The 26659-nt window shown below is 61.0% G+C and overlaps 2 protein-coding genes across 13 annotated transcripts in view; one reads left to right on the top strand and one right to left on the bottom strand.

The window, feature by feature from the left end:
- Positions 1-2741, top strand: part of LMTK1 (lemur tail kinase 1) — a 40343-nt gene extending 37602 nt beyond the window's left edge. For 3 of the 4 annotated variants that reach the window (XM_087441760.1, XM_087441759.1, XM_087441757.1), the window contains 4 exons: positions 80-227; positions 407-592; positions 969-1102; positions 1799-2741. In XM_087441760.1, the coding sequence (XP_087297886.1) occupies positions 80-227; positions 407-592; positions 969-1069 (435 nt within the window). In that variant the 3' untranslated portion in view covers positions 1070-1102; positions 1799-2741. The remainder of the gene's footprint in view (positions 1-79; positions 228-406; positions 593-968; positions 1103-1798) is intronic. The other variant, XM_014789415.2, reaches the window with a different exon arrangement.
- Positions 2742-2759: 18 nt separating this feature from the next.
- Positions 2760-26659, bottom strand: part of BAIAP2 (BAR/IMD domain containing adaptor protein 2) — a 78060-nt gene continuing 54160 nt past the window's right edge. The window contains exons 7-15 of one of the 9 annotated variants that reach the window (XM_014789352.2): positions 19788-19940; positions 16901-17125; positions 16522-16723; positions 15640-15841; positions 14431-14499; positions 13651-13813; positions 11666-11700; positions 8914-8956; positions 4378-4452 (exon numbers count right to left, since the gene is read on the bottom strand). In XM_014789352.2, coding sequence (XP_014644838.1) covers positions 8929-8956; positions 11666-11700; positions 13651-13813; positions 14431-14499; positions 15640-15841; positions 16522-16723; positions 16901-17125; positions 19788-19940 — 1077 coding nt within the window. In that variant the 3' untranslated portion in view covers positions 4378-4452; positions 8914-8928. Of the gene's footprint in view, positions 4453-8909; positions 8957-9344; positions 10909-11665; positions 11701-13650; positions 13814-14430; positions 14500-15639; positions 15842-16521; positions 16724-16900; positions 17126-19787; positions 19941-26659 lie in introns of those variants that run through there. The other 8 variants (XM_004432848.3, XM_014789350.2, XM_087441751.1 and 5 more) reach the window with 8 other exon arrangements.

Genomic DNA, 26659 nt, shown 5'->3' with positions numbered 1-26659 from the left:
CTGGGCTCTGCGCGGGACGGGAAGCGGTGGGAGTGGCCGCTTCTGGCGGTCCGAGCCACGTGCTGCTCTGATCCTCCAGGAAAGCCCCACCAGGGAGCTCGGGGAGCCCCTCCTCGGCGCCAAGGAGTCGCCCCCCGCGTTTCCAGCGGGCAGCCCCGGCTCCTCCAGCGCCCCGGGCCGGCCGCGGCGGGTCGACTGCTCCCCGGATGGCTCCGCGGCGGAAGCGGGTGAGCTGGGGGCGGGGGTACGCCAAGGGGGTGGGGCGGTGATTTCTCGGGTGGGCGGGGCCGTGACGTCACGGACAGGCGCCTCCCCCCTCCCCATCGCCCCCGCCCTCCCCATCGCCCCCGCCCTCCCCATCGCCCCCGCGCTGTCGCGGCCCCGAATGACAGCGGGCGGCCTGCAGGCAGAGCGTTCGAGTGGGAAGACGGCTTCCCGCTGGCGCCGGCCCTGGAGCCCGCCCCGCCCGCCGCTGCCGCGCCCCCTAAGCCGGCAGCCCCTCGCCCCTTCTCGCGCTTCACCGTGTCGCCCGCGCCCGCGTCCCGCTTCTCGATCACGCACGTCTCCGACTCGGACGCCAGGTCCCTGGGAGGTGAGGCTTCGGCGGGGCTGGCGGGAGGGGACACTGAGACGGGCAGTGGAGAGGGCGGCCGGGTGCGCTCATTATTTCTCATCTGAAAACAAGCTCAGTTTTCAGACGGGGAAACTGAGGTTCGGGAGAGGTCAGGTCACGCCGGGCCTGTCTGTTCTGGTCACCTTGGCGTGGCCTCGCCTGCCTGCCTGCCTTCTGGGGAGATGCAGTGTCCCAGACACAGCTGGCTTGGCACCTCCTTGAGCCCCAGGGCCTAGACTGGATGCTGCCTGGTCCTCAGACCTCACCCTCTTTTCCCTCCTACTGAGGCACCAGGCTGGACACTGAGCACCCCCGCCCTGCTCTCTGCCTGACCTTAGCTCCCTAAAACCTGCAGCGGCCTCTCTCACCAGAACCTTCCCAGCCCCTGCTGGGCTGCCTCAGCCACTGCCTCTACCCCCTGCCGTTGGTTCAGGACCTGACCCATCTCAGATCTGACGGCTCTTGCTCAGAGGTGGCTAAAGTGCACAGGTGGGGCCCCTCTCCAGGGCCTAGGTCACCCCTCCCTCCATGGTGCACTCTCTGTTGCCCCAGACCAGGCAGGTCATCCCTACCAGGGTGGCCCCACACATAGCCCCCACCCTTGTGCCTGACAAGTCCTTTCACCTTCTGCTGGGCTTCCCTGAAAGCCCACCTCCACCGAGAAGCCTCCCAGCCATCTTGTTCCCTGGCAGACCCAGCCTCTCCCCTGCTGCCCTTGGACTATGGCTGCAGCCTCTGGAGAAGGGCCTGTTGGCCTGTCCCTGGCACACAGTGGGGCCCTCAGCAGATGTCTGAGCAAATAAGCAGGTCACAGGAGATGAGTGCGTGACCCTGGCCTTGTCCTGTTCGGAACTCAGTTTCCCTACCTGTAAAAGGAAGACTTGGAGGGCGTTTACTGAGCTTTGTTGGGCCTGGGGGACAGACCCTAGCCTGGGCCTGAGCCTTGATGCAGTGGGAAAAGAAACAGGTCCAGCTCCCTCCTAGACAATAGGCAGACCTACTGCAGTGAAGGGGTCTAAGGGCCACTGCCCCAGCCAGTCAGTGGCCCTGAGGCCAGGGATCAAGGCCAGGTTGGAGTCCTGGGGGGAGGAGTCTCTGGCTGTCCCTAGAGGGCAGGGTCCTCTCAGGAGTCCCTGTATTTCTGGTGTCTCCCCAAACGTTCACATGGCCCCTTCTGTTTGCCAGGCTCTGCAATAGGTGCTGGGGGCAGCTGTCAAGAGGCTTGAGACCAAGGTGGCCCCCCGCTTGGAGGCCGGTGTCGCCAGAGCTGCTGCTGGTCCTGCTCCAGGAAGCAGCGAGGACAGTGACCCAGAGTGAGTGGGGACCGCAGTCCTGTCGGCGGTCAGCAGCAGCTTCCAGCACCTCAGTGCCCCATGCAGTGCCCTGGAGGAGCAGGGCCTGATGAGAGGCCCCGCTCCGGCCCTGGACAGTGGAGCTGCCGTGCACACCAGCCCTGTGTTGCCCTGGGGGCAGGATTTGTCCTGGACACTCAAGTTTGCTGCTACCCCCTAGGGATGCCCTACTGCCCGGGGCCCTGGCGCTCCCCACCCTGCAGCTGCCTCTCTACCCTGGCTGCCACGGTCGGACCGGTTGGCCTCTGAGTCCAGGGTACTTGCTCTTCGCTGGGGAGACTCGCACGCCCTGCCACCTGGCTCCTGCACGCATTGTGGGATGCTGTGTCCTCACCCCACAAGAGAGCAGGTGCAAGCCTGCCGGGATGGCCTCTCCTCGCCCCCTTTGCCCTTTCTGCCTGGTTCTGGGTTTGCTCAGTAAAAGAAGAGGACTCTGGGCTCATGTGTCCCCTGCCACCCTTACCTCAAAGTCTGTGGCTGTATTTCCCCTTCATTGACTCAGCTAGACCTGTAAGCTCTCCCTCCCCAAGGGTTTGGGCTGGCTCACACCTGGGTCCCGCTGCTGGAGCCCAGGCAGGTGGGCCAGGGTGGGCACCCCTGCCACCACGGCCCTGTTCTAGAGGTGCCCGTGGCTGGCTGGTGCAGGCAGCTCCCCTCCGCAGAGCACTGCCCAGCCCGGCCCAGCTGCCAAAGGAAAGTGGGGGTTGCACCCCACAGTCCGTGTTGGGGGCTCCTGTCTGCAGGGATGTGGACAGTGGGAAGGGTGCAGCTGGGAGGGAGGGAGGGAGGGTGGGGGCAGGGCAGCACAGGGACTATTTTTGTAACCAATATTGTCCGAGCGACTGGAAATGGGATGATCTTAAGTTATTGTTGCCAAAGAGATGTAAAGTTTATTGTTGCTTCGGGGGTGTGGGTGGGTGACTCGGTTGGGGTTTGTGGTTTGGTTTTTTATTAGTTTTATTAGTTTGAGGCTTAGGATGCTGGTGCAATGATTTTCTTGTTCTTTGTTTTTTAAGAGAAATCAGGCTAAGGAAAAAAAGCCTTTGTGCTAAGCTTGTGTTTTCTTTTGGGGCCTGCAGATAAAGCCCTGGGCAGGAGTGGGCAGGGGCCGTGCTGGGGTGGGGACGCTGCTGCCAGCTCTGCCTGGGGAGGCACAGTAGTCCCTCCTGACTGTGGGGAGTGGGGTGCAGGAGGGAGTGGCCCCTTCCCCCTCGCTGTCCATGGTACAGGTTGGTGGAGGGAGACGGTGACCTGGGCCCTCAATGTGCCCGGTGGGGGTCTGCCCAGAGCAGGGAGTTCTGCCCCCTGCAGCCCTCTCTTCCTGCCCTGCAGTTGGCTCTGCCTAGGTAAGGATGAGGAGGGGGACCCACAGACCTCCCTGAGAAGCTCTTCCCCCTGCCTTTGCAGGGGGCCACGCCCGTCCCTCAGCACCGGGCCGGGAGGGGAGCTGGGAAGCAGGAGGGTTTTGAGGAGTTGGGGCTCCTGTGCATCCCCCACCCCAAACGTCTGCCCTGTGATCCCGCCTCCTGCACTGGGCCTGTCTCCAGCTTCTGTAAGGTGAGAGGGCTGTGTGCCCACCTGGGCCCTCCGCCCACTGTGTTTCCTGTCCTGGGGTGTGGGCAGGCTGCAGGCAGCTCAGAGCTCCAGAACCCCTCCTTGGGGGTCCTCGGAGGAGTGAGCTCTGCCTGGAGCTTTTCCCCAGGTGAGGACTGCTGCCACCAGCGTGGTTACCATGGCTGTATTTCAGCCACAAATATCAAATAGCATGGATCCTATAATAAAGCTTCCAAAAGCCTCTATTTCAGCTGAAATATGGAAGCAGCTGGGGTGCAGAGGGGGGCCCACCCAGGAATCCTGGGGCGGGGCAGGACCCCCCGCCCCCGCAATGGCGCACAGCTTGGGGTCCGGACCCAGGAATTTAAGTGCTCATAATAAATTCATCTTCCAAAGAAGGGTGGCAGGCTCTCCCAGTCCCTGCACCCCAGGCCTCTGCCCCCACAGGCAGAGATCACAGATCACAGCTAGGCACAGGGGGGCAGCCTGTTTATTGACCAGACACTTAGGAGCTATGAGCAGCGTGGAAGCTGGGCTCTCCTTCCAGCTACAAGCTGACATAGTATCCTTCCCCGCAACCTGGTAGGCTTAACGGCCTGCACAACCAGATGTGCCTGCTCTGGGAGGCCAGCCCCACAGCCCAGCCAGCAGGTCCCGGCTCCGGGTGCCAGGTGCCACCTCCACAGGAACAGCTAGGGTCCAGCCCAGGCCAGACTAAAGTGGGGGCAGAGCTCTGGGCAGGTGAAGGGTTTGGAAGGAGAAGAAAATACTCTAAACAGAGATCACGCAGATTATAACAAAATAGGTTACAGGTGGGGGTGGAGGAGGAGGGGCCTGACGGGCAGCGGGTGCAGACGTGGCTGTCAGCTGAGAAGGGGAGCAGACCTGTCATTGGTCACTGTTGGCTTCAGCTGGACGTTGGCAAAGGGATTCCTGAGGAGAGAAGAGAAGAATGGTTTCAGTGTCGAGGGCGGGCACTGTGAGCTGCCCTACACCCCTGGGGCCCCCAGCCCTGCAGATGGCCTCAACCCAGACCCTGATGGCCCAGCCTCCAAGCTCAGAGCTGGTGGCCAATGGAAGCTGCAGGGCAGAGGCAGGAAAGGGTGCCATCTGCAAGGCAAGCTGACCCCCAATGTACCAGCCTCTGCTCACCCCCACTGCGCCCACACCTCGAACTGCCAACCCTCCCAGGGCAGGGTGGGTGGGCGTGAGGGAGGGACCCCACTGCAGCCTCCACCTCTGCACTGGGGGCCAGTTCTTTCTCAGCAACCCGAGCAGTCCCAAAGGGGCCTGCGTCTGAGTTTGGTGAGTGGCCCCACAAGGCCAAGCAGCCCACCCGCTGTCTGCCTGAGAACAGCAGCTGAGCCCTTTGGCGAGGACGCGCCTGTTGACACACAGAAACATAGCTCAGCAGCCACACAAGCCCGGCCCATGCATCCCCATGGGGCCAGGAAGATGGCCAGGAGCAGACACGGGCCTCGGCCTGCCCCATGTCGACACAACAGACACGAGGCGCAGGCACACTGGCAGCGACAGGGCTGGCAGGGGTGGACACCTGTGGCCCCCTGCAGAGGGGCTGACCACCTCCTCGTTGAGAGGTCAGCCACCTGTCACCCCAGGGCAGCCACGCCCTCCCCTGCATGCCCAAGACAGACAGATAGACTAGCCAGACAAGAGGCTGAGATGGAACGAGATAAGCACTGATGGGGGTCCTGGTCCTCACGGAAGCCTCTCCTCCTTGAAGTCCCTGGCAGGCTCAGGAGGACCTGCCTGGGCAGGGACAGCACAAGACAGCAGGCCAGGGGACGTCAGACAGCTCCAGGGTTGACAGCACGGATGGCAGGTGGGACACGGATGGCTCGGCATGGACAGGACCGCACTCCCAGCGAAGCGCTCAGCTCTGGAGCCGTTACCTGGGCAGGAGTCGCCTCTGGCACAGCTCGGCCGGGCATCCACGGGAGCTGGACAGGCAGGTGGATGCCTCCTCCAGTGTGCCCAGGAAGAGAGCCCTGTATTTTCCTGAGAACTTGGGGTTTTCTAAAAAACGGAGACTCTGTGGACTGAGGTTTTAAAAGGATAAACTATTGAGAGGCGCTGACCCGTCGACGCACGGCTTCTGCATCTCCACAAGGACATCTGAGAGTGTGGCAGCTCACGCACACCGATGACGAGTGTCTTCTGCTTGAGAGCACGACTCAACCCCGGATTAAAGGCTGTGTCCAGCCCCCTGTGGGGCTGCAGGCTCCGCTTGCTTGGGGCCTCTCTCGGCTCTAATCCGTGCAGACGAGCTTCAGCCACACTGGCCACGGGCAGGGCCACCAGGAACAGTGACATCTGCCCCGGGGTAGAGGATGGAGGATGGCCCAGGCCCTGACTATCACCTAAACTACAGACTCTGGTTCTGGGGGCGGGTTCTAGGGGGACAGTCTCGGCTGTCTCCAACCAGGGTCAAGGCAGGAGGTCCTGGGGGGCTGGAAACAGGCAGGTTTGTCCGTCTAGAATCAGGGACCGAGCCGAGGAAGGAGCGCAGACCTTGGCCCCAGAGAGGAGAGGACCACTCCCGTGCTGACCAGAGCAGGGGGCAGGATGGCCAAGTGGGTTTAGGTAGTATACCCCTTACTCGGGTCCCGACACACCCAAATTCTCATCAGAAAGGGCCAAGGGCAAAGCATCATTGTCCGCCAGGGCCAGAAGGAGCTGCAGGGCCCAAAAGGTCTCCCCGGACGGGGGTCTGGCCTGTGACCCACACTTTTCTTATCTCCTCCCCCTAGAACAGTGTGACCATGGAGCACACTGCCGGTTCTAAGGGAGCGGGCGGGGGCTGCAAGTGCTCGGCCTACTGAACAGCTCCCTCCTGCAGCCCCCTTGCAGCTCTGGCCAGAGACCCCAGGGCAGGACCCTCCCACCACTCAGCATCAGAGGAAGGGTGCAGCCCCCTCAGGTGCCCACCACCTTCTGGAATGTTCCGTGAAAGAACGGGCTCAGGAGCTACCCCAGGGGAAGGTACCCGTGTGACCCCGGACGGGGGCCTCAGGTCTAACACTGCAATGACACAACAGGACAAGATGTGGACCCAAGGCCACTGCAGATTCTCCCGTCCTGTGGACGTTTGTCACTGCTGGGGGGAGGACACCGAGCAATGAGGCTTCTTCCCAACAGCACTGTAGGCGGATGATCAATGGACAACAAACCAAGACACAAAACAAGCTCCTCTCGTGCCAGAAAAGAAAGTCAACAAGCAATGCCCGCCCAAGAGCTCCAAGCCCAGGGGCAGAGTGGGGCTCTTCCCCTGGGGGGCGCACGGGTACACTGGCTGAAGAACGCCAGGGGCGCGGCTCTGTCCCCTCCCTGAGGAGCTCCTGAGCAGGGATGCGGGGATGACTGGTGGCTTTTACACAGAGAATGGATTTCCACTCACAGCACAGACCAGGCCTGGAGTCCCTGGCTCAGGGAAGCACAAGCCCGACCCCTCCTGGGGAAGGGTGTGTCGGGCTGGAGTTCAAGGAGGCAGGGCTACCTCAGCACTGCCTCCTGGGCAGCCCTCAGGGACACCGAGTGGCACAGGGGTCCCGACCCCACTGCTTCTGCCCCTGGCAAACCCCTATAGCCTAAGGAGGGTCGAAGCCTGCAGTGGAGCAGCGTTCAATTCCAGGCTCATGAAGCACGTCACTGCGGATTTGAGAGAATCATTTAAGGTTATTTTCTGAATCCACTACTTGAGTAAGAAACAAGGTAATTCTGAGAACAGCCAAGTCATTGTAAAGCGCGACTTCCATCTTTTGGTGATTCCGGAGCAGAGAGGCAGCGAAGACAGCAATTATTGCATACATTTCCACTTTCTCCTCTTAAGACGTAGTGGTTTTTCCATGACTTCAGAACATCAGCCCTTCTGGAATTGAGTTGTTCTTGTTCCCAGCCCCCTTCCCAGCGCTGTAAGCTCAGGCAAAGCTGGGCAGGGTCCCTCAACCAACCAGAGATGGGTTTGGACACTCCACCCCTAGTTGACTAGTTGGGCCAGGCAGACTCGGTGCCGCTGGGAAACTTGCCAGTGGCGCTGTGCAGCATGCTCCTGGGGCTGAGTGCACCCCCCCAGGTCTGCCTTACATCAAGGGACGTGGTCCTTGAGCCTTCAGCCCTTCCCGTGCCTCCCTCAGGCACAGCTTGGCCCCACCAGCTCAGAGGGGCCAAGGAGCAGCAAAGGTGGGGGGTCTGCACAGTCCGGAGGTGGCACATGCAGGCTTCTCAGACAGAGCATCTCAGAAGAGGAAGAATCTAAGGCAGGGAAGGAGGGTGGCCCAGGGTCACCCACTGCTAAGCCAGAGTCAAAGGCATTTCCACCCCATCCCCCAATCTCAGGAGCAGTTGTTGCCAGAACTTTCCAGAACTCACGCCAGTTTGCCAGCAGAAAGGCAATGACAGGAAAGGGCAAGTCCAGGATCTCTGGAATAGTCTGGCTGCCCACAGGGAGGACGGCATTGCCGTGACACCCAGCGGGGTAAAGTGATCACCATCCTTTATAAAGGATTGAAGTGCGACCTTCACGTGGCCAACCCCTCAGTGATTTGGGGCTGGGAGTGGGGACAGATGGGCAGCCGTGTCGTCGTGACCCAGCATAGGAGTCCAGGGTGGTAAGCTCCTCCCTCTCCCACTAGCCATCGCTGCTCACTTTCCGAGGACCTAGGGGACGGGACAGTCACCAGGAAGGGGTCAGAGAAGGCTGGTGAGGGCACGCACGCGTGGCAGCCAAGGGCCTGGTCTGGGAAGCCTGGCACAGCCTCTTGGAGCCATGTCAGGGCAGAGGTGAGGCGAGCCCGGGCAGAGTGGGCAGCAGAGCCACTGTATCCACCTGTCCCCAGCGGGGTGGAGGCGTGCTCCTGCTCCGGCATGCCTGGGCACGAGCCATGGAGCTGTCCCCAGGACCCCACCCTGGTCTCCCCAGCCCCCATGGGGGCTGCAATACTCACCAGCCTGGGAGCCAGCCAGGCCAGGCTCAGACCCATGCCCATGGGGGCCGGTCCAAAGGGACACTCAAAGGGGCCCAAAGCCAGCCTTGCAGCTGATCACAGGCTTCACCCAGATTGTGGCCAAAGCACCCAACAGAGGCAGGAAAGAAACCCGGCAGAGGGCCAGGGCCAGACCGTGCCCAGCAGTGGGGGGGGGTGCCGCGGGCAGGGGGCACAGTGGCGGGGCGGCGAGTCAGACCCACAAGCTTCCAGACAGGGAGAAAATCCAAGAGCCCAAGGAGGGATCCAAAGTGAAGCAGAGGCCCAGAGCAAAAGCAGAGGCAGGCTCGGCAGACCCTCGGGCCCCACCCCTGCCTGAGGCCGGGGGGTCTGCCAGAGCCGCTGAGAACACAGAACGACTAGCACAAGAAAACCAGAACAACTTACTAACTCTAGTCAGGGCAGCTCAAAACCTGGCCACTTCCACATCGGCGCTGCAAGGAAACACAAGGGCTCAGTTGGTGCAGGTGGAGGGGGTGGGTGTGAGGACGCAGTGGCTGGATGGAGTCTGGGGGACGCCTGGCGGCTGGTGCACACTGCCAGGAGCACAGGACACCAGCCGCAGGGCAGAGAGCTGGTTCTCCAGCCCTGGGAGGGCGTCTGCAGGGAGGGGCACAAAGGGCACACCAGCACAGGCAGGGCGTCCCTGGGTCAGGACCAGTGGCCCTGCTCTCTCCTCTGGGGCGGGGGGCCAACCCAGCTGCCACTCCAGGAGAGCAGTGCGGGCCGGCGCTGTCTGCCAGTCGGTGGTTCTATGGAGGCTGGCCTGCTGGGGTGGCCAGGCTCCACATGCAAGGGCTGGAAGGAGGCGCCACACCCAACTCGATGCAATAAATAAAACTTTTATTCAAACGACTGTGGTACAGGGCACAATTCAGATTAAAAAAAAAAAAGGAAACAGGAAATATAATTTTCAGCACTTTACATCTTCATACAAGTTTTGCGGTTTTGTGTCTACATTCTTCCATTGAACATGGAGTCCCCCGGATATGAAATCTTTTAGCAAAATTAGACCACCACCACAGAGGTTCTTTTTACATAGGTCCATGTTCTGGCTTTGTTTTTTCCTTAAATATAAAAGGGGTCTGTCTGAGTCTTGAGCTGCTTCTCTCAAAGACACCACCAGCTGCATCCTAGTTCACGGGAGAACTGGACACTAAAGCACGGCAGAGAAGGAGCGGCCACGGCTGCCCAGGCCCCGCGGGAAGGGCCGGGCAGGCTGCACCCTCGGGGCTCACTTCCCAGATTAAGGGTGCGAAGAGGGAGTACCAGTAGCCACTGAGTCCAGCGTCTCTGTTTAAGTCACCGAGACACACAAAAAGATGAGAGCGTTTAGGACAGGGCAGGGGCTGCCTGCTTCCCCCAGGTGGGAGAGGGGCCGTCGGGCCTGAAGCCACCCTCCTGCGGGCCAGCCTCGCCAGGCCGGGCCACACCCCTGCCCTGTGCAGCTGCCACTCTTCACAAGGCTGGTTAAAGAAACGATTTCCAGAACACGTGGGGGTGAGGGGTGGTCTCTGGAGGTCTTTGGAACGTCCGACTGTGGCCAGGCAGCGCCTGCTCCTGACCCCTTCCCCGCCAGTGCACTGCGTGAGGTCAGAAGGCCCGGCTAATGACGCCCGCGCCCTGGTCTCGGTACACCATCCAACAGCAACCGCGGAGAAGGGAGCCTGGCCTGGTGGGCTGGGTGGGGCCAGGGGCCATGGCCTCCCTCACAGGAGCGGCCAGCTTCCTCAGGAGGCCGCCCAAGCTCAGCACGAGCCCCTCTCTGGGTGCAGCCCTCGGCAGGGTGCCCATGGGGCCATGAGCCTCTCGGAGCCCCCAGCACCTTCCTTTCCTGACACAGAGGCCAGTGTGCACTGGGGGAAGTCGGATGCAGAAATAACAGTACGTACACCGGAGTCCATGCAAATGTGTTTTTGTTTTTCAGGAAAAAAAAAGTCCTTTTCCTGTTTTTCATCTTTTTGTTTTGTGTTTTTTTTTTATGATTTTTCCTTTTCTTCAAACTTTAGACCTGGCTCACAGCGAGCCTTTGAAAAGAGACAGTGTGTCATGAACGCGACAGACGGCGAGCAGAGGCGAGGACACCCGCCCGTGCTGCCCGGCCCGCGGGTCCCGCCTGGCGGGACGCACGGGGGAGGGGCATGTAAACACGGGGAGCAGAGATGGGGCAGCACCATGGACCCTGGGGGATCACAGAGTCTGGGATCACCAAACAAAAGGCAGGGAGGGAGCAGGTGGAACAGAGAAATAACCCAAGAACAAACCACCGAGAGCTGAAGAGGAAACTGATGGAGACCAGACAGGTGGGGTGGGGCAGAAGCTCCTCAGAGCAGCAGCTGCCCGTGGTCAGCGTCCTCACACTGTGGACACCAGCGTGCCGCTGCCGCTGTGAAACAAAGTACAGGACAGCTGCCAGGCCGTACGCCTCCCCTGCAGCAGCCCTCTCAGCGGCTCAGGGTCAGCAGCCACCCGGCCACCTGGCTCTGCAGAAGCGGTGGTGGGAAAAGCCCCGGAGCCAGGACAAGCGCCAAGCCCAGGCAAGGGGCACAGAAGGCAGCAGCCCAGCCGTCTGTGCCGGCTGGGCTGAGGAGATGAGCCCAGGGGCAGGCGGGCCCCCTCCCAGCCAAGAGTGGACGAGGCAGGCCTGCACATGAACAAGGAAGAGCAGGGCCGGAAAAAAACTGGGCCGAGAAGCCTCCTGCTGTGGCCGTGGGCAGCCCAGGGGCCCACTTGGGAAAAAGCGGGAGCCCCAGGAACGGCTGGGTGGGTCCCCGGCTTTGGCACAGGCACAGGGCCCGCCCCCGCCCCTACCGGTGAGAGCACGAAGGCAGCGCCTGGGAGGCGCTAATTCCCACTTGGCGATACCCCGGGCCCCTGGGCCCCTGCCTCTGGACAGGGCATCCAGCCCTCAGACCCCTTGTCCTAGAGAGGGCTGGGGGGCTGCGGGATGAGAGACAGAGAACAGTGCCCCCAGGGGCCCACTCACCTGACCCGGGGTTGAGACACCACGAGCTCCAGCCAGGCCCCATGGAGGGCCCAGGAGAGCAGCCTGCCCCACGAGCCCCCAGTGGGACCACTCCCCACCTGCCCACAGCTCCCCACCCCCCTCACAGCTCACAAGGATGAATCTGAGGGCCACTTACCTGCTCACAGCCCGTGCCCCGTAGTCATCCAGAGCCTGGGGAGGGAAAAGCAGAAGCAGGTCAGGCCGGGGGGGTGCCGGGGGTGAAGGAAGGTCTCCAGGGCAGGAGCAGGCTGGCTGGGTGCCCCTCCCGACCCCAGAGTGTGCGGTGCTGCCTGCAGCCGAGGGCACTGCTCCCCTACAGCAGTGACCTCCCAAATTCACCAGGACGCCTCCCCATGTGGCCAGGAGCTGAATGCATATGTGTGAGCTCACACTCATGGGCACACACAAGACAGGTCACTTGACCCCCTTCCACGCCGGTCTCCCAGAAGCACTGGGGCAGGCGAGGTTGGGGCTATCTAGCAGTCAGGGCAGGTGGTGTGGCCTCCCGGGATCCCAGGACCTGAAACCAGTGAGGTTGGGGGGGAGGGGACAATGGACGACCTGACTGCAGTGCACAGTCACCTGCAGGCCCACCTCAAGGAAGCCTGGGCTGGCCCTGGGCCGAGTGTCCCCCCGAGCCCCCAGACCCCAGGAGCAGCTTCCCACACTGGGGAAGGAGCTGCTGCCCAGGAGGGGAACCCCCGGGCGAGGGGCTGAGGGCTGGGCTGTGGATAGCTACCACATGTCTGCTGGCCTGGCCTGGCCTCAGGGCCACTGAGGGGTGTTGAGGACACCCTCCTTAGCTCTCTCAGCACCAAAACCAAATCCACAGACTGGGAAGTGAGAGCAGCAAGCAGTGGGCAGACCCCTCTAGGCCTGGCCAGCTGTCCCATGAGCTCGAGTGGCCTGGATGGTACCAGAGTGTCTCACTGTCCAGCAGGCTGGCCCTGTAACCCCAAGGTGCCCTGGCTGGATCAGCCTCTCCCTGCTGCTGCCCTGAGCACCAGCTCCAGCCTCACCTTCTCCAGAAGGTTCCATTCAAGGGCCCCAGTCACACCACTCCAGGCTTTCCCTCCTCACCACTTGTCTCAAAGCACGTGTTCATGCTGCCTAAACTGCACACTCGTCTGCAGCGCCTTGGAAAGCTTGTGCCAGCAAAGCCCTCCTCATAAGGTGGGCAAGGCTGTTTGGGATGGTGCAGGACAGGGTGAGTTGGCCACTAGTACCCAGGCCCTTCCCTAGGCCTTGCCTACCTCGAATGTCACTCGTTGTAGAGCCTCAGATCACACTGTCAACATGGGAGCCCTCGGCTGTCGGGTCAACTCCCTGGTGGTCACCCAGGCTGCTCAAGTCTTGGGGACATGTGGGGTTCTGTTTTCTCTCTCTCTCTCTTGCCTGGAGGCCCCCAACCCGCAAGCCAGGGCCCAGCCCTGGAGACTGGCCCCCAGAGCACAGCTGCTGGCCCCTGCCCGCCATGCAGCCACAGCAGACCAATGTCCTTGAAGCCTTGGGCCCCTTACACCCCAAAAGCCTCCCAGGGCAGAGCCGTGCGGGAACACTGTCCACACTCACACCTCAGCCCTGCCTGGACCTCAGGGCCGCCATGCACGCCAGGGACCCCGCCAGGGACCCACATCCAGGACCTAAGCCTCGAGCTTCTACCTCTGGCCACTCGGTATTGGACGGCCTGACCACGCACACCCAGCCCTGCCTCCTGTGGGTCCCAGAGACATGTTAACTAGAAGATTCCGGCCACATTCCAGGCCTGAGTGCAGGTGCTCGGGTCTGCACTGGGACCCATGACTGTAGGAGCCCCACAGCTCTCAGGGAGGGGCCTCTGGATACCAACTCCTACCCGATGCCCAGGCTCAGTCTCAAGACCCGCAATGCCCCAGCCCAAGGGAAGGGCAGGCAGAGGGGAACCTGTGTTTCGTCTGGAGCCCTGAGCCTGCAGAGGGTGCCCGGCAGTGACCCACAAGGCGGCCACAGCAGGGCTGTAGACACAAGGCCCAAACCCCTGAGTCTCCTCCAGGCATGTCCAGTGGAGGCGCCAACACGGGGCTGTGGCCAAGAGCCCCCAGCAAAAGCCCCTTCCGGCCCAGGCCCCTGCCCTCCGCTCACCTGGGAGAAGGCGGGCATGGCCACGCTGTAGGGCCTCTGCTTGAAGGTGCCAGCCGTCTGGGCAGGGAAGGCGCGGGAGGCCGTGCCGTAGTCGGGGGGTGGGATGGCCAGGTCCTCCTTGTCCAGGAGGTTGCCTGTGCTGCTGCTCTTCCCCGGCTGCAGGCTGTGGGGACCGGGGCTCAGAGGCAGGGTCAGCAGGCCCCCTGGCCCCTACCCAGCCCCTCACCTTCCCCACGCCTCCCTCGGCTCCTCACAGAGGGCGTGACAAGAGGCTGCTTCGGCGGCCACGGTTGCAGCCACACTGATCCCATGGGCCTCCCTCCCTGCTCAGAATTGGACGAGAGGGTGTGCCAGGAGAAAATTCTAGAAGCTCACATGGAACTGAGTCCTATGGTGACCCCAACCCTCCGACAGCCGCTCAGCCCCCACCTCTGTGGCTCCAGCAGTGACTCTCTGGCTCTCTCAAGGGCCAGGAATCTCCTGCATACCCTGCCCGCTGGAGATGGCAGCAGGGGTGTGACCTTGGGCCCAGTGTGGGGCAAGGAGAGTCCCCCTCCCCCAGGTTCTCAGACCCCCCTCCTCACAAAGCAACTCTAGACCCGTGCTCCCCAAGGGCCTCACACATACAGCATGCCAGGCCGTGGCGGGTGGTACTGTGGGGGCGGAGAACAGACCAGAAACCCAGCCAAGCTCTCTGTGCTGAGGGCCTGGGCCTCTCTCAGAGGTACCCGTCTACAGGGCCCCATTCTCATCGCTGCCCCACCCAGCCAGCATACTCACTTCATGTGCAGCCTGTCGCTGCCGTCACTGTCCAGGACCCGGGTATAGGAAAACGGAAACCAGCCCCGCCTAAAAGAGAAGAGCCAGGTAAGAGTGCACCAGGGGCCCCAAGTTCCAGCATGGGGCCCCAAGTACCCTTGGTTCCCTGGCCTGGCTGTGCCCATCTGTGGAGGGAGACCAGGAGAACCCAGTCAGGACCCTGGGCGTACATCCGGCTCTGAGTTGCCCCGCCCTGGATAGGAGCTCCGGCAGCCGCTTCCACTGTGAGGATGGGGGGAACACGCAGGAACCCCAGGCAGAGATCCTCCTTCTTTGACAGGCAAGGCTGGTTTCCTACCACGCAGCCCGGCTGGGCAGGGCCTCAGCCCCAAGTGGCCACACTGACCCATGGCACCAACACCAGAGGAGCCATCTAGAAGGGAGGCAGGTGTGGTGGCGTTCAGGAACCGAGGTGCCCACCTATGGCCCTGCTCCTCACAGCTCCCCTCCCAGGGCGGTGGCTGCCTGGAGGCCAGAGCAGAGCTCAGTCCAGCCACTCCCTCCCTAATTAAGGCAAGCCAAAGAGTCAGGGCCAGTTCTGCTCCAGGGTGGGGGTCTCCCTTCTCACCAATAGACACACCCAGACAACAATGGCGGCAGCGGGAAGGGACAAGCCCCTGACCCGGGCAGCCCCCAGGTCAAGCAAGACAGATGCTGGCATAGCCTCTCGGCAACAGGTGTTACATTAATTTGTGAAGGTGCAGCTCATCTGACTCGACAGCATAACTTCTAGAACCAAATATGAGGGCTGATCAGATACGCAGAGGAGATGTGGGGGCAGCAGAAAGGCTGCGGGGTTGAATGCTGGCCTCCACCAACTGGGAAGCCACACCCCTGACAGCAGGGAAGGTGCCACACTGCCCACACATGGGGCCCAGGGCCAAGTTAAGTGACGTGGGAGATGAGGGATGACAGAGCTGGACAAATGGTGGAGACTGCCGTGCGTGAAAAGCCCTCATCATGTGTGTCCACGTGGCCCAGTTTTTCTACAGAGAAAACCTGTGACCTGGACAATCGGTGTGAAAAAGGACCCAGAGCCACCAGGATATCTGAGAGCCGCAGGGTCAGGAGGCCGATGTCCCCGAGCTTGATACAGGGCAGGAGGGGCCTCCTCACTCCTGTGGCCCCCAGACGGCCAGTGTGGGGATGGGCACTGCCCGAGGCACTCACATCTTGGTCTTCTCACTCTCGCCATAGTGCCAGCCATCACGGGCCTCAGGCACCAGGAGGGTGATGAGGTCGCCCTCTTTGAAGCTCAGCAGGGTGCTGTTGTCCCCGGCCGCATGGGAGAAAATGGCCTTCACCCGCATGCGGCCGTTGCGTTCCAGGCCAGCTGCCATGGAGCTCGAGCGGGGCAGAGTCTTGTTTTCGGCTGTCGGAACGACAGGGGAGGCGTGAGGGGATGCTCTGCCCCAAGTGGGGAGGTAAAGGGTGCAGTCACCCACCCGTCGACTCAGCTGCCCAATGGTAAGATGCTAGAGGCCCTGGACAGGCCTAGAAGTGGACTGTCCATCCTGGTGGACGCTTGCCAGGCCTCCAGGGCCGTTTGTACTCAGATTCTGGAAGGACCTGGGCGCTGGGGATGTGGATCCAGCTGCAGACCTTCTACCCATTAGCTGGGAGCAATTCTCTGGGCCTGAGCCTCAGCTTTCCCATATACTCATTAGGAGACCCTCACAAGCTGGTGGGGGGAGTGAGGGTGCTGTCCATGGCAGACGTGGAGGCAGAGCCCAGGGAGCTGGACGGGGGTGCGGAGCTGTCTCATGGTCAACTAAAGCCCTCTCGAGCCCTATCCATCAGCTCCCGGCCCTGGCTGAGCTGACGCTCCACCCATCAAGGTCACGGCTCCACCGTTCGTCAGACCTAATCCGGGACACGGGCAAAGCCCAAGGGTCCAGGACCGAAATCTCAAAAGGGTCCCCAGGGTGCTGCCACAACATGCACACACACATGCTTGTGGATCCCCCTGACCTCCCCCCAGGTGTGGCATCAGTACTGCGGGCTTGGGGAGCAGGTCCAGGGTCCCAGCCAAGCCCCCAGTGGAGCCCTTACTGGTGGCGTAGCTGTTTTTCGGGCCCACACTCTTGCGCACGGGAAGCGTGTTGGAGTATGAGTCGCTCAACTTGTTCTGAGACTGTGGAGGAGATGAGGACTTGGGCTGGGTGGCCTTGCGGTCAACCCAGGGGCTGTAGTCCTCGCTGTCCGGGCCCGAGACGCCGTTCATGACGGGCGTGTTCTCCTGGGCAGATAGCCGCTGTCGAGAAGAGGCGGCAAGGGCACGGCGTTGCAGGAAGGGCCTGGCCCAGGCAGAGCCAGCGTGTAGAACCCCTCACTCTGGGAGAGGCGCCCCGGCTGCCACGGGATGCCAACCGGGGGCAAAAGGGGGGCATCCTCCCACACCCATAAAGCTTTCAGGAGGCCGAAGACTCACCCCTACAAATGGGGCCAGCTCGGGGGGCACCGGCAGGGGCTTGGCCCCCGGAATGGGGTCTGAGATGACCAGGTTGGACTTGGAGGCCGACAGAGTGCTGGGGAGGATGGAGCCATTGCTGCTGGCCATCTGCTGCATGAGCTGCACGGCGCGGTCTGGAATCTTGTTGGGGTCAGCACAGGCCTGCTGCCACAGCGGCAGCTTCTGTGCCAGCAGCTCCTTTCCCTGAAGTGGAGGAAGCAGAACGGGGCTGACCGCGGGCTCCCGCAGCCAGCCACATCCCGGGGGACCCCCTGCAGGGCTGGGAGAGGCCAGGACCTGCTGCTGACCTCCTTGATGCAGCCCAGACTCCGCCTGGCACCAAGAGGCTCCTGGAGACATACCCCCAACCCAGGAGCATCTGGCTGGGGCTGTGGGCTGCTCTCTACCAGTTGGCGCCTCACAACCAGACAGGGCACCTGTAAGTCCCCGACCCTCGACAGGAAAAGGGGCTGGAATGTGGCAGCAAACCATGCAGTCGAGGGACCACCAGGAATGAGATCAAACCAAGGCCCCACCTGGGCAGGGGCCTCCCCAGGGGCCCACAGAAAGACAAATGAACAGAGGCCCACACATTAGCCACAGAATGGGTGACCCTTCATGGGCGAACCCTGAGATACTAGGAAGAGTGTCGTCCAGCAGACCTGAGGACCATGAAACTTTGCAGGGACAGGGAGGGGACCATGGGGAAGGGACAGAGCTGCCCAGGGCCCAGGTGAAGTCAGGCCAGGCTGCCAAAGACAAAGGGAGGGGGGGCCCTGTTGACACCTGGCAGACATAGAGCGCTAACTGCTTCTGCCCACCACCCAGGGGTGCGAGAGCCCAGCTATCCTTCTGCTGTGCACCACAGCCTGCCCAGGACAGAGCTGCCCAGATGAACACAAGGGCTCCACAAAGAAGGAAGAAGCCACAGGCCTGGCAAAGGGTCCCGGGGGGGCAGCCAGAATTGAGACGCCGGCCTAAGGTTCCCTGCAACCCACTTGAGGTCCTGTGCCCACTGCATGGGCATGCCCACGGCCTGCGGCCAGCTGTGCCCTCACCCCTCCTGGCCCTTGGCCAAAGTGGGCTACCTAACCTGCAGCAGGTGGCACAATCCGTGTCCTACTGCAGACTCCGGATCTCTCCTGAATGGAGCGGCCCCCCAGGTTGCAGCAATCATGGTCTCCAGGACCTCCACAGGGGCTGTCTGGCCCTCACTGCCTCTCCCCACTCACCTTCCCACTTCTCTGGATCTGTGCCTGGGTGGGGAAGAGTGCCCGCATGGGGAAACTGGAGGATGCCAAACAAACTGCCCTCTGAGCAGGCTGCTGCCCCTCTTTCGCTGCTGGTTTAGATCAGGGACCAGCAAACCACAGCCCGAGGGCTGGCTGCCCATTTTGTAAATAAGGTTTCATTGGAACATGGCCACGTCTGTTCATTTACGCGTCTGTGGCCGCTGCCGCATGCAATGGCCAAAACCAAAAATATTTACCATCTGGCCCCTGCCTGAGATAAATGGTTGACGGGTGAGGGGTGGTGGTGAGAAAGCAGGCCAGCAGGGACCCAGCACCATGGGGGACAACACCAGGGTCAGAGTGCAGCCCCTGGAGGGGCTCCACGTCTGAGGTGACCAGAGCGGCCCAGAGCTCCCACCGGGCGACGAAGCCCACGCAGCAGGGAAATGCCCCGTGGCCTGCGTCTGGGAACAGGTGGGGAGGTTCTGCCCTCATGCCCCAGCCCGGGGCTTGTGCCTCTCTAAACCCACCCTGGAGGGCTAGATCCAGCTCCCTGGAAAGTCAGCTGTCACCTCTCCCATCTGCAAGACCAGGCCCCCCTCGGAAACGGAGATGGCAGTGTCCTGGAGAACGAGAGCTCTCCTGTCCCTGTCCCCACCTGTGGCAATGACGGGCTTGAGCTCTCCTAGATCCGCCACAGGGCCTGGCCTCCACCAGAGGGCGCAGACAACTGCTGCAGCACTGCCGGGAGCCGCGCAGGCGGTGTGTCCGCCCCTGCTTGGAACACCGCAGCTGGCAGCCGTGCAGGCGGAGGCCCGCCTGCTCCCACACCCCGGCTGCCAGCGAGCTCTCCCAGTGCAGGATCTGGATGGCAACGGCATAACCAGTGGGGTGGCCCCATCCCTGACCCCGAAGGGAACACAGGTCCTGTCACTATGCCTGCTCTGTACCTGTGACAGCAGGCCCTCAGGAAGCCCGGGCAGGCAGGAGCTTCTCCACAGAGGGAGGGCATCTGTCTCCTTGGTTGCCCAAGCCATGGGGACCAGAAGCTGAGTCTCAGATCGAGCTTGAGTATGCCTGTACCCTGCTGATCCACAGAACCCCTTCATGGAAAAAGGACATGTACTAGGGCCTCCCTGGTTGGCTTGGCTGCCTAACCACAACTTTTAAACTGTTAGAATGTTCCAGAATGTTCTAGTGGACAGATCTGATCCCACCCCAGCTCCTGTGGACTATGGGGAATGGGGGTCCCACTGAAATGCCTGTCCCTGTGGGAGAGCCTGTGTCCTCGGGTCTCATTAAACCGGCCTCTACAAGGGGTTCCCTGGCGCTGCACCTCTTCCGAGGGGCTTGCTCCTCAGAGGAGACCCTCTCTTACAGCTGTCAGTGTAACTGTTCTCAAAAATGCACCTGGCAATTTCCAAGAGGGGTCTTATAGCCACCTGCAGCCTTTGACCTGATAATTCTCCTTCTAGACTCTACCCCTGGGGAAATCCGAAATGCATGGGGATGTTCAGCACAGTATTGCTTTCACCACAGCTCACAGCTGGCCACGCCCCCACCATGTTCATGGGGAACGAGTCCATTTCTGCCAGCAAGGGCTCGGCCCCACGCAGAGCGAGCACATCCCTCACCTTGGAGTGGTAGGCCGCGGAGTTCTTGGCCACAGCACACTGCTTCTCCACCAGGAAGCAGAACCTCCTCCGCTCCTCTGTTAGGGCCGTCTTGTAGCCATCTGACACGTAGTTCTCCAGCTCACCCTGCTTGTTGCTGATGGCATCGATGTACTGGGGGTAGGGGAGAGAACAGGGGAGACAGGACAACATACAATCACGTCCAGTTCTGGCCCCCACCGGAGGCGGAGCATACCTCCTGGTCAGCCCACTGGTGTGGGGCTTGGCCAAGTGACTCACTTAGGCCAATAGGGTGCAGGCAGAAGTGGCAGGGGGCAGCCCCATGCCCCACTGTGCCTGTGTCCCCTGGGGGAATGTGTCCCCCAACCACCTGCCCCTCCACATCCTGACAGCTGCACACTCGGGGACCATGCTGGTGGATTACATGGCAAGCACCGGTGGCAGCATGTGACCGAGTGGCACCTCCTGTCGATCCTGATTCCAACTATCTAGAACCACCCTGACGGTACACGAGAAAGCTCAGTCAGCACCGTGTGCTGAGAATGACTAATTCGCACCCAAATCCCGTGGGGGTGGGTAGACAATGCAGGCACAGGAGACACCCCTTGATGTTGGGGCACGTCGATATAGTCTCTGATTTTGCAGGTTGGAAACTTTAGGTAACAAGGAGCCGGCAAGACTGTGAGCGGCTGTCATGGGGAGGCAGGAGCACCCCAGACGCACACTGTCGGGGTCTGCAGAGCCCTCGGGCAGACACCCACCAAAGCTCCCCGCGGTGTGTCTGTGTGCAGGGCCTGCAGGGTCCGGCTGCTTCAGCAGGGAGCCACTTCTCAGGCATAGGAAGGCCCTTCCAGCCTCACCTCTCCTCCTGCCCACCCCATGCCTGAAGCAGACCATTCACAAGGAACACAGACTACTTGGTGGCTGGGACTGCCATCTTGGAGCAGCTTTTGCAGCATCTGCTCTGCTCTGGAGCAGCCCGGTCCTCCAGCAGGGGCAGGCCCAGGCGTGAGGGGGCAACCTCCCCCAGCAGCTCTGAGTCAGCAGGGTGGGCGACAGGCGGGAGAATGCAGAGCAGGCTGTTCCTGCCGCCTCCCCTTGCAGCTTGCTCAGCTGGAGAGGCAAGGACCAGCCTGGGCATGGGCCCGTCCCCAATGCTGTCACCAGCGTGCCAGCTCTGTCAGTGTTAGCAAGCCACACCACCCCAAGGCAGGGCCTGCCTAGCCCTGCCAGCAGAACTGGAGACCCCTGCTCCCTCTGCTCCCTCAGACCACCCCACCTTCCCACACTGAACTCCATCTCCTCCCTACTAGTGAGGGCAGCTTAAATGTGCCTCAAAATAGCTACCCCCCCACCCCCAAAGCAAGACCACAGCCTCAAGGAATAGGCCTTGGCTCTCCCAAGCAGCCACAGGGCCCGGCTATGGGGTGTGCTTGAAGGGGATGCAGGATGGCGCCTGGGGAGCGAGCTAGGCCAGCCCAGGAGAAAAGCTGAGCACAGGGGAGGAGCTCTCCAGGGCAGCTCTGCTCCCCATCACCTCCGCCGCTTCTTCCTCCTCTTCCTCTTTCTCCTCCACCTTGGCAGCCCAAGCAGCTTCAAGTACTTTTCCTCTGGTTACAAAACGTGCACCTACTGGTGTCTCCCGCAGAACTGCCCCTGCACTGCGGCTCCTCCAGCCTGCAGATTCAGGGTGCCCCTGAGGGCCTGTGGAGGGCACAGTGGGCGAGGCCCTGCTATTACAGGAGGACTCTGCAGAGGCCACCTGGCCATGGCCGTGGACGAAGGCACTTGCCGAGGAGACTGCTCACACGTTGCACTCCGGCCTAGAAGCCCCACAAGGCAACTGTGAGGACAAGAGGGCACAGAGGGCTGGGGACCAGGAATATCCTCTGGATAGAAGGGCCTGGAAGGGGCAGCAAGTGCACGAGCATAGGGACCACAGATGCACACCCCCCACGCCTCCCCAGCCCCATCACCAAAACAACACCCAGCACTAGACTGAAGCTGCCTGGAGGGTCCCACGCTCGCTTTGCTCCATGGCCATCCTACCCCCTCCAGGACACTGTCATGAACATTAGCCACATGGCCTTGCAGGCTTCAACCAGCCCAAGACAACGACACCTCCTTGGTCCCTGTCCTCGCACACAGGAGCACACAAAGGCTCAGCTTGGTGCCCAGGAGCCCCCTAAAGGGTCTGCCTCGGGAGAAGTCTCTGTAAGGTTCCAGAAGGAGAAGATCCAAACTTAAGTCCCCAGGAAAACTCCTAATCCACCCCCCTTCTTGTGTCACCACCTCCCGCCTTCCCTGGTGGCTGCTCCAGATGTCCCACCAACTCCAGCAGGGGCCAGGCCTGGGAGGTATGGGCTCGAGGGAGCCAGGCACGCAGAGACTCCATGCCCAGGCAGCACGCAGCCTCACCCCAGAAGGTCTGGTGGGGGTTTGGGGGAGCACCCAGAGCAACAGCCTCCCCAGCAGTTACCATCTAAACGCAGACTTTGCAGAAAGAAAGGTGCCGCTGTGAACGGTCACCCTAGGACAGCGGCATAAACTGGGACGCGGGGGCCCCTGGGTCTACTGGCCCTGAGAACGCTGCTGAGAACAGCTCCTTCCAAACCCACCCTGGAGTGGGCCCAGCCATCTGTCCTGAGGATGGTTTCTGGGTTTTTAGGCTGCGGTAATGTCTTTCACATCCCTGGACATAAGTACAGCGCAGGGCGCTGGCCTCATTAGCAGGGTCTGGGAGGGGAGGGAGCGGTGTTGTATTTTTAAGATTTCCATTTATTCAAACGAGCCCCATGAACCCGTGAGCTGGGAGCTGCACAGGTCTCCAACGGGGATCCAGGGCTGAGGTAGAGAGCGCAGCTCAGGCAGGGGCTGCAGGGCCACCGTGCAAGCAGCTCCCCAGGGATCACGTGACCTGGAGAACGGGCAGGAGACACTTCCTGAGCTACACTGGCCAGGGTCCAGCCCCCGAGAGTGGCCAACCCAGGTCAGGGCCGAGGACCGGGGGAGAACTGACACCTTCCACCAGGAGCCCTGGCTCCTGAGCCAGGAGCCCAGGGCTCCTCAGCTGCCTGAGCCCCAACACCAGGCACTCTGGCCAGCGCAGAGCCCCAGTCGGCCAGGACACGTGGCTGCCACTTCTGTCGAGGAACAGCTGGCTTTCCTGACCTCCCTTTCTAGGACGCCAACTCCCCGTGAGAGAAACCACAACTTCACCATGCAGATCCTGGAAATCTAGGCCAAGTGAGGAGCTTCACCCTGAGGGGAGAGGGAGAGGAGGACGCCCCACACCCACAGGCTCCAGGCCACTCTGGCTTGCTCTGTAGGCAGGGCCACCCCCAAACTTGGAGGAGTGTTCGGGTTCTCTGGAAGAGTGCAGAGGACAGAACACGGCCTGGCCCTACACCTCTCATGACTCAGCAACAGGCTGCTGAAAATGGCCCCAGCCTGTCCCCAGCATGGCCAGTAGGCTCCTCATATCCTGCTCTTTGCTGCCTATGCCTGCTCCTTGCTAAGCAGGTACTATGGTGACGGCACTATAGAAACACCCAGCTGAAAGCATTTAAGACCCACAGAACACTCCCACTTAGTCACTCTGGGCTGAACAGCCCTGTAATCCGGGAAGACAAGTGATCAGAACATATGTCCCCTCTTCTCTCCAAAGCAAGCCAGTGACTCAGAAGTGAGAGAGGGGCGGGCCGGCCCCGCGGCTTAGCGGTTAAGTGCACGCGCTCTGCTACTGGCGGCCCGGGTCCGGATCCCAGGCACACACCGACGCACCGCTTCTTCCGCCATGCTGAGGCCGCGTCCCACATACAGCAACTAAAAGGATGTGCAACTATGACATACAATTATCTACTGGGGCTTTGGGGGTGGGGGGAAAGGAGGAGGATTGGCAACAGATGTTAGCTCAGAGCCAGTCTTCCTCAGCAAAAAGAGGAGGATTAGCATGGATGTTAGCTCAGGGCTGAACTTCCTCACAAAAAAAAAAAAAAAAGTGAGGGAGGGGCATTCTAGAACAACCCAAGTGGCTTGGTTTACCTCATGTGATACGGCCACCGTGGCTTTCCCACATTCCTCAAAAACGTAACGCTGCCCCTTTGGGTCTCTGCAGGTTATGAATGTGAGTGTGATCCATGGCCCTTAGCAGCTGGTAATTACTATTCCAAGGAGGCAACGGGGGAACCCTATTAGCGGTCATTTACAGGAAGAGAACAGCAAGAATGATGGCCCCAAGTTGTATTCAGTCACTGGGGACCTGCTGGCTGTGGCCAGTGACTTCCCTGGAGCCTGCTGACCAGGCCTGCACCCCCCTCCCTAGTCTGATGAGCCTGGCACCTAGGCCAAGAGCAGGAAGGCCAGTCTGCGGTCAGTGAGGGAAGCCTGGAGCTGCTGGATCATGGTGTGGCCGGAGCCGTGGCAGCGGTTCAGTGGACTGGAGGACCCTTAAAACTTCAGTTAAACACAAGAGCTCAGGAGAGACTTGGGGGTGGGCTGAGCAGTGGGCAACAGCACCATCTTGCCCACAGGCCAGGAGGCGGAAGAGTTGGCCAGTCAGCTCTACAAGGACGTGTTGTGGGAACATCCTGGGGAAGAAAGTAGACTGCCTCTCTGGCAGGTGTCAGGGACCCATGAACCCTCAGGTCCCATTTTCCTGGGAAAGGGCCAACAGCAGTCATCCTATTGGCAAGGGGTCCACGACCAACAGACCCCAGTGCCCACGTGCCAGCCCTGCATACTCACACGCTGGCACTTAGGACGGACATGCTGGTAGGTGTGTGCCCATGGCATCCCCATGCCCAGTGCTCCAGGGACCCAGGAGCGAGTGTGGGGCTGCTTCAGTCCACACCAGTGGGCCAGATGTGCTGACAGAGGCTTGAGGTTCACGGACCAACCCGTTCCCAAGACTCAAGGGGATGGGCCTCAACAAACCGTGGGCACACTTGAGCCAAGGTCTTGGGTCGCTGCCAGGGAGTGTAGCAACCCTCAAGGATCCACCCTGTCCAGGTCTGGGGTCTGCTCTGCTCCTCTGGGCCCTGGAGGAGGTAGGACGCTGGGGTCTACCGCCTGCTTTGCTGGGTGACCTCTGCCAGGGTCACTAAACCCTCTGGGTCTCAGTTCTCTCATCTGGAAAGCAAAGGGGTTGAACCTGATCATCTAGATTGGTGCCACTGGACATGGCAGCCCCAGCCTCACTAGGCCATGGAGGTTCTGCAGATGTGAAATTCACACCGGATTTCTAAGACTTAGTGAGAAAAAAAGAATGTAAAATACCTCACTAATATTTTTACAATGATTATGTGTCGAAATAGCATTCTAAATGTATACGGCTAAATAGATCTATTATTAAAACCAACTTGACCTGTTTCTTTTCACGTTTTTAATGCGGCCACTCCTAGGTGTGAAGAGACAGATGCAGTGTGCCCAGCGCTGCCCTTGAAAGCCTCTCCCTGCTCCAACAGCAGAAGATGCTCCAAATCACTCACGTGCTGTCTAATACGCGCCCCCGGCCTGTGGCCCACTGCACCAATCTTGCGGGGGGAGGTGGGGAGCCTGGGCGCAGGAGCTATGATGCCCAAGTGGCTCGGTCCTGAGGGTCAAAGGAAGAGAGTGTCCTTCCCGGCTGCCTGTCCTGTGGGGAAGAGGCCTCTGGAGGGCCCTGAGCATCCAATGCCACTCCGGACACAGAGGCCCTAAGAGGGCGCAGTGGCCTCTGCTTTCTCTCACTCGTTTCTTCCAGCGAGGAGCCCTAACTGATTTACTCCAAGGAAAGAAAATGCCCCAGCGCTGCACTGGGCGGGCTTGTCCACAGACTGCCTCTTGCACTGCAGCTTAAAATGAAAACAGCAGATGCACAAAGGGCTGAAACCACCAGCATGGCATCAAACTCCACGTGGTAACGGGACCAGCCTCTGCCATTATCTTTTCTGAAGATCTAAATTACGGTTATCTTGTTTTTGCTTTGTTAATTACACATCCCCTTAAATAGAATGAATCTCTCCCCCTTTCTCAGACCGCAATCTGGATACACGCGCCTTCCGGAACAAGAGAATGCAGCAAGGGGGAGCAAACAGACTGAAGGCCGCAGGACCACCTGATCCAGTCAACACCAGGCCCCAGTTGAAGTCTGTGTTTGGCCACTATGGAGCCCTGCCCCACGGCCTACTAAGGCAGGACCTTGGCCAGCACCCATACCCAGGAACACTCAAGACTCCACCTTCCTCTAACATGACCAGCCAGCTGGGGCTGCACACTCCTCCTCCCACAGCCCACATCTGAGAGAGGGAACGGGGAAGGTGGATCTGGGCCAGAACCAGGCACTCCCTGCAGCTCCAGGCCTTCTGGCAATCTCAGCCTCCAGGAGAGGGTGAGCAGGCCCCGTCTGCCCTTTTGCGACCGCAGGACCCTACCTGGATCAGCAGCTCCAAGTGATGAGCCACTGGAGAAGCCCTGGCCCTGGGCCAACAGGGACATTCTGGGCCTTGGCCTCTGCACTCAGGCCTGGCTCACACCCAGGGAAACTGAGCAGGGGCCCAGTCTGCCCCACACCCGCCCACCTGGCTCAGTTTTTTCTTCCAAGGAGCTCAACTCTACCTTCAGGGCTCCAAGACTGCTTGGGGGTCTGGTGGCCCCTCTCTCAGCGCTTGGAGCATCCATGCGGGTCAGCAAGGACACACTACTTCTCCATGACCCAGCCTGCCACATACCCAATGTGCATCCCCAAGACTGCTGGACTTTCCAACAGTCATGATGCCCCTCGGAGGGTGAGGGCTCCTGCCTGATTTCAGTCTTGTTCTAATCAGAGCTGGGTTGGGGTGGGGCTGTGGGGTCAAACGGAGCAAACACAGGAGCAATCCTTACCCGAGTCA

Source organism: Ceratotherium simum, chromosome 16, assembly GCF_057802395.1.
Source record: "Ceratotherium simum simum isolate JZ-2026a chromosome 16, ASM5780239v1, whole genome shotgun sequence".
Classification (NCBI taxonomy): domain Eukaryota; kingdom Metazoa; phylum Chordata; class Mammalia; order Perissodactyla; family Rhinocerotidae; genus Ceratotherium; species Ceratotherium simum.
Note: the sequence above shows the minus strand (reverse complement) of the source record. Positions and strands in the feature narration are given on the sequence as shown.